This window comes from Trichomycterus rosablanca, chromosome 18 (genome assembly GCF_030014385.1).
Source record: "Trichomycterus rosablanca isolate fTriRos1 chromosome 18, fTriRos1.hap1, whole genome shotgun sequence".
Taxonomy (NCBI): domain Eukaryota; kingdom Metazoa; phylum Chordata; class Actinopteri; order Siluriformes; family Trichomycteridae; genus Trichomycterus; species Trichomycterus rosablanca.
Genome location: NC_086005.1, coordinates 28227917 through 28234926, shown reverse-complemented (window position 1 = coordinate 28234926; position 7010 = coordinate 28227917). Strand labels below are relative to the sequence as shown.

The window sequence follows — 7010 nt, the reverse complement described above, 5'->3', positions numbered from 1 at the left end:
CACTTTATCCTGTTAAGAGTCACAGTTCGTCCGGAGTCTACTGATAAAACACTGGGCATGCCAGTATTGCCACACATTCGCAGGTTGCCCATGGCGTGAGTACCTACCCAAACCATGCCATGTTGGCGTTTACACTGTTTACTGCAGCACGACTGTTTCTTACTGCAGCAGTGCTGTTTGTGTGTTCGAAGCTTACACACATTCATCAGTGTTATTTTTACAATACTATGTACACTAGATGGTAAAAGCACTAAAATATTTGCAGTCTTGTGTCGATTCTCTTGCAACGTTTGGAACACAGTGGTGAGCCACCAGCCATCATTGGTGGATTTTTAGAACCAATCAACATTCCCTCACCTGTTACCAATTCACCTGTTACCAATTAACCTGTTACCAATTCACCTGCTCATTGTGGAACGATTTAAAATGCTGCAACTTGAATTTTCTATCAACTCACTCTTATTTTGCCTCTTTCCCAACTTTTTTAGTTCTTTATTTCTTTTAAGATTTTTACTGGAATCAAAGTCAAAATGTGTTTATATTTTCAAAGTACAACAAAGTTGGTCAGCCGAAAATGTAAAAGTCATTTCTTTGTACTTGAATCAGTTAAATAAAGATTTAAACGTGTACACAAATCACAAATGTCTCAACTTTTCCTTTATTTCTGTTTATTAGAGCATCTTTTTCATTTCATGCAAACTCCACAGATTTTAACAGAGCTTTAATTTATTTTAGGTGGTTTTTTATGCTTTTATTTCCTGTCCTGGCCTCCAGCAAATGTACATATATTAATGCAACCTTTCAACTGTTGTGAATCTCTTACTCAAAGAATTGTTTTCTTAATAACCTTTTTAATCCATCTTGAGTGAAAAGAACATTTAAAGGTAAGAAAAAATTTAAAAGTTAAGGGTCTTGCTCAGGTGTCCAACTTGTAGTTGTGGTGCTTGAACCAGCAGCCTTCCAAAAAGTAGCCTAGTAACTTAACCGCTGAGCTAACACTGCTTTCCTGTCCCTGTATTAATTGATATGGTGGATTCACTTCAAGTTCTTCAGTTCAATCAGTTAAGTCTTCCTCACTTACTTTTTATGCTGTTTATCCTTATCATGGTCACAGGGGAAAGGGGTGTGTGTGCGATGGAGCCTACCACAGCTCTCAATGTGCACACGGCACACAGAAACACCCTGGACAGGGTGCCAGTCCATCGCAGGGCAGACACACACACACATTTACAGTGTATCACAAAAGTGAGTACACCCCTCACATTTCTGCAGATATTTAAGTATATCTTTTCATGGGACAACACTGACAAAATGACACTTTGACACAATCAAAAGTAGTCTGTGTGCAGCTTATATAACAGTGTAAATTTATTATTCCCTCAAAATAACTCAATATACAGCCATTAATGTCTAAACCACCGGCAACAAAAGTGAGTACACCCCTTAGTGAAAGTTCCTGAAGTGTCAATATTTTGTGTGGCCACCATTATTTCCCAGAACTGCCTTAACTCTCCTGGGCATGGAGTTTACCAGAGCTTCACAGGTTGCCACTGGAATGCTTTTCCACTCCTCCATGACGACATCACGGAGCTGGCGGATATTCGAGACTTTGCGCTCCTCCACCTTCCGTTTGAGGATGCCCCAAAGATGTTCTATTGGGTTTAGGTCTGGAGACATGCTTGGCCAGTCCATCACCTTTACCCTCAGCCTCTTCAATAAAGCAGTGGTCGTCTTAGAGGTGTGTTTGGGGTCATTATCATGCTGGAACACTGCCCTGCGACCCAGTTTCCGGAGGGAGGGGATCATGCTCTGCTTCAGTATTTCACAGTACATATTGGAGTTCATGTGTCCCTCAATGAAATGTAACTCCCCAACACCTGCTGCACTCATGCAGCCCCAGACCATGGCATTCCCACCACCATGCTTGACTGTAGGCATGACACACTTATCTTTGTACTCCTCACCTGATTGCCGCCACACATGCTTGAGACCGTCTGAACCAAACAAATTAATCTTGGTCTCATCAGACCATAGGACATGGTTCCAGTAATCCATGTCCTTTGTTGACATGTCTTCAGCAAACTGTTTGCGGGCTTTCTAGTGTAGAGACTTCAGAAGAGGCTTCCTTCTGGGGTGACAGCCATGCAGACCAATTTGATGTAGTGTGCGGCGTATGGTCTGAGCCCTGACAGGCTGACCCCCCACCTTTTCAATCTCTGCAGCAATGCTGACAGCACTCCTGCGCCTATCTTTCAAAGACAGCAGTTGGATGTGACGCTGAGCACGTGCACTCAGCTTCTTTGGACGACCGACGCGAGGTCTGTTCTGAGTGGACCCTGCTCTTTTAAAACGCTGGATGATCTTGGCCACTGTGCTGCAGCTCAGTTTCAGGGTGTTGGCAATCTTCTTGTAGCCTTGGCCATCTTCATGTAGCGCAACAATTCGTCTTTTAAGATCCTCAGAGAGTTCTTTGCCATGAGGTGCCATGTTGGAGCTTTCAGTGACCAGTATGAGAGAGTGTGAGAGCTGTACTACTAAATTGAACACACCTGCTCCCTATGCACACCTGAGACCTAGTAACACTAACAAATCACATGACATTTTGGAGGGAAAATGACAAGCAGTGCTCAATTTGGACATTTAGGGGTGTAGTCTCTTAGGGGTGTACTCACTTTTGTTGCCGGTGGTTTAGACATTAATGGCTGTATATTGAGTTATTTTGAGGGAAGAATAAATTTACACTGTTATATAAGCTGCACACAGACTACTTTTCATTGTGTCAAAGTGTCATTTTGTCAGTGTTGTCCCATGAAAAGATATACTTAAATATCTGCAGAAATGTGAGGGGTGTACTCACTTTTGTGATACACTGTATATGTTTGGCATTAAGCAGATGCTTCTATCACAAGCGATTTACAGTACTGTGACAGTATACAGTCTAAGCAATTGAGGGTTAAGGGCCTTGCTCAAGGGCCCAACGGTGGTAACCTGGCAGTGGTGGGTCTTAAACTAGCGATCATTTGATTACTAGTCCAGCACCTAAACCACTAGGCTACAATTACACCTTCACACACACACATCTAAGGGCGATTTTAGCATCTCAAATTAAACTAATCAGTTAAAATACAGTATAAAGTTGTGCAAAATAAACCCAGTGACCCCAGTGCCACACATGCAGTCTAATAAAGTGTCCACAGGATGGCGCTGTGGGCACAACATCACCTTTCCGCTGACTTATTGTTTATAAGATGGAAGGAATGTGGTGCAAGTTCAGTCATGCAGAATCACAGGATGGTTCCAGAACACCTCCACATTGTGGAGCTTTAAAATCTGTTCATCACACCCACTATTATACTGGTGATTTAGAGGAAACCCCAACAGGGACGGGAGGTTTTGTTTACTAGTAAAACAAGTAGCAACATTAGCTGTGTGTTTACTGGAGTGAAAGTAATATAATCACGAAATATGAAAGTGTAAATGTAGATAAATATAAGCATATATAAAGGAATTGGATTCATTGTGATGTTTTGTACAAGTACTAACTGGTTTGATTTGAGGCCTGGAGTAAAAGTGAATCATCCATCATTAGCATTACAGTTCACTTAGATTTATTATGTTTGTACACACACATGAGTGATTTCATGGCCTGTATAAAGTGTATAAAGTAGAAGAATGTAAAAGGAAATATGTAGTGGCGCCCAAAGTACGAACGACAAGGTCAGCATGTCTACATTAAACTCTAAAATCTGTCAATAAGTAACTTTCCATTAGCTTAGCGCACACACTGTAAGTCTATGCTAAGCTTACATTCACCCTCATAACAAGCCATAAATCACTATAAGGACCGAACCTCGTTCCTTAAGTGCGTACTGAACTACTGAACTGCTGCCGAGTGTGGTAACATGTCTGTACGTGTACACACGTCCCGGCTCGTTCTTCTGCTCTGAGACACTATTTCCAAGCTTGTGAGACCAGTTTGTCCAGTCGTAAAGAAAAAGAAAAACAAAAAGAGGCTGTAAATCTTCGGCTTGAAAAAAAAGCTAATACACATAAGCCGGTGACACACGCGGTATTATTACGGATGTCACGGGCTACCTTGTGTTTTTGTAAATAAGAAGTATAAAAAAGTCAAGATATTGTGATGAAAATGTACGACTGTATTGATGATATAATTTCTAATAAGAAGATTTTTAATACCTGACCTTAGGTTACTGTACATAATACGACGGCGTGTTAGGGCCACTGTAAAAATTATTTTTAAGCTTTGAGTTCGAGAATAAAGTCAAAATATTTTGGCCAAGCAGTGTGCAGCCATCGTAGGCTCGTCAGCTCAGATAAGCTTGAGTCTCAGTACCTGGAGGGCAGCCTCCAATGTGCATTACTGTGGTTATCTTTACTTTTGGGTCGTTGTTTGTATTGTGGGTGTCACGGTGGCTCGGTGGGTAGCCTCACAGCAAGAAGGTCCTGGGTTTGATCCCCAGGCGGGGTGGTCTGGGTCCTTTCTGTGTGGAGTGCGGTACTGCTCCAGTACCCCCCTGCGACCCTAACTGCATAAGCCGTTAAGAAAGTGAGTGAGTGAATTGATGATATAATTTCTAATAAGAAGATTTTTAATACCTGACCTTAGGTTACTGTAAATAATACAATGGTCGTAGGTTTGTCAGTTCAGAGAAGCTCAGGTTTTAGTACCTGGAGGGCAGTACCGCCAATGTTACTGTGGTTATCTTTATCTTTGGGTCGTTGTTTGTATTGTACTCTTCCATCCACATGACATGTCGACTAAACCCGTCAATGCAGTCATTTATAGCGATGCCGTACGGCTTTAGTTTATTGAACAAATCCATAAGGCTCGGCTGAAGTACTGGCGACTATTCTTCTAAATAAACCCAGTTTATTGCAAAGCTGTTTCAGCGTCCTTATACTAATAAGAAACTGGTGCTGATGTGCAGGCGACCGAGGATTTCTTTATTTGTAAAACCAAATCATGAACATCCCTCATTTTAACACAAGGAGGTCGCCATGGCCATAATATTTCCACTTTAATCTCGAAATAGAAACTTTTACAGTGGCCCTAATACTCCGTCATAAAATAAAGATCTTACCATGGCTGTAAAGATGGGGTCAATAGCTGTAGGTCAATTACATTTACATTTTCAGCATCTTATCCAAAGCGACTTGCAGAAGTGCTTCCATAATAATAGTACATGCATTTCATAGTATTTTTCTGCAACATAAACATCAATAACAGCTGCAGAAAGCATCTCTGTGCCCATAAAAATAGTGCTAAACTGATTGCACACATTAGACTTGTGAGAGTCTTGAACAGAACTCAGAATAAAGTTTGTGGAGTTTTCTGTGGAATGTTAAGATTTTGTTGGTAATTAAACAGTAACCGTAGTAATAAGTGGTCGTACGTAAACAAACAGGTAAACAAGCTTTTACATGCTCCTGTGCTGAAGTGCTCGATTCAATACTTGATTCATATTTGACTTTATTTTCCCGGCTATAAGACGTCCAACTGAGCTTCATCTAATCTGATCAGGTAAATTAAAACTCCGATATTCTTAAACATTCACACTTTGTGTCTGGAAATGTTTTATAGTGGTTAATAATATTGGTGGTGTGTGTACGATGTTGCTGTGGTAAGTGTAAAATGGTTATACTGGTAACCATTTACATTTACAGCATTTAGCAGACGCTTTTATCCAAAGCGACTTACACAATGAGCAATTGAGGGTTAAGGGCCTTGCTCAGGGACCCAACAGTGGCAACTTGGTGGTGGCGGGGCTTGAACCGGCAACCTTCTGTTTACTAGTCCAGTACCTTAACCACTGAGCTATCACTGGCACTGCATTTACTCTAAGAATATTTTTTTAAACATTAATGAAAGAATATCAATAAAAAATAAAACTACTTTTAATAAACTGCATTTTTTTTCTTTAAATAGCTGGTAAAATGCTTTTTTTTTTTTTTTTTTTAAACACAGCAGCTCTGGATAACTGCAGAACCAGTTTAATTTAATTTATTTAGTTAACTTTAAATGCAAATCTGTACATTTTCTGACTGATCAAACCCTCAGTAATAAACAATAATCTCTGTGTTGGTAGAGGAAGAACGAATCCTAATGATGGAGCAGCGTTGGGAAATACAGAACCCCGAGACCATTCAGCAGGACGTGGTTATGGGAAACCCTTGTTCATCCTGGCACGATGTTCCGGAGTGGGTGCCTCAGTCTGATCTATGTTACGATGCCCAGCCAATGACAAACCAGACGGGGCAGTTCTTCTTCAACCATCCGGAAATGATGCACCAAGCTGACGGCTTTTATTACCCTCAAGCAGGTCATCACATCGATGGCATCAATGGACATTATACACATGTACCAGACCCTGCTTTTCCACCTTATGTACATGACCTGCAAGCGTCTTCCGCACCCACGTACTTTAATTTTAGTGAGGACGTCCAGTTTTGCCACCAGGAAGCACATCCGGAAGCACACCCCATTCCTCTCCATAACACGACCATGGTGGATCCTTTTACTCCCCAAATTCTGCATCCTGGAGGAATGAATTTTAACAGCATGGTCATTCTGGACTCTTACACCCCCCAGATCCCACAGCAGACCTGCTCCATCCAAGATATGCACCCTGTTCCTGATTGGATGCCACATTCTAGTCTAAATACTCACATTTACTACAACCATCCAGACATGTTGCATGAATCTGGCAGCTTTAACCCCACAGAAGCAGCAGCACCCGGGATAGACGGAGTCGGAGTCTTATTGGTTCCTCCCTTTGTTGAGATACAATCAAATATCATCGATCCCATGAACGACCACCATGCTCATGTGATCATGCAGTCAGAACCAGACTCTGCTTTTCCTCTTCAGGGTAACGGCCGTTCCATCAGACCTGAGCGTCCAGAGAACGTCCAGTTTATTAACCCGAGCTTGGGGGGTTTTGGAGAAGGAGCTTCAGTCAAAGAATAAATAAAGAATTCTCCCAGTTTAA

At 41.5% G+C, this 7010-nt stretch overlaps 1 protein-coding gene across 1 annotated transcript; it reads left to right on the top strand.

Moving 5' to 3' along the window:
• The first annotated feature begins 5432 nt into the window (after window positions 1–5432).
• Window positions 5433–7010, top strand: LOC134332600 (uncharacterized). Its single transcript, XM_063014323.1, has 2 exons — window positions 5433–5542; window positions 6108–7010. Exon 2 carries the CDS (start codon window positions 6125–6127, stop codon window positions 6986–6988), a length of 864 nt encoding a protein of 287 aa, XP_062870393.1. The 5' UTR covers window positions 5433–5542; window positions 6108–6124; the 3' UTR covers window positions 6989–7010.

Coding starts and splice junctions, on each gene's coding strand:
- LOC134332600 (XM_063014323.1), top strand. CDS start 6,125: ATGATGGAGCAGCGTTGGGAAATACAGAACCCCGAGACCATTCAGCAG.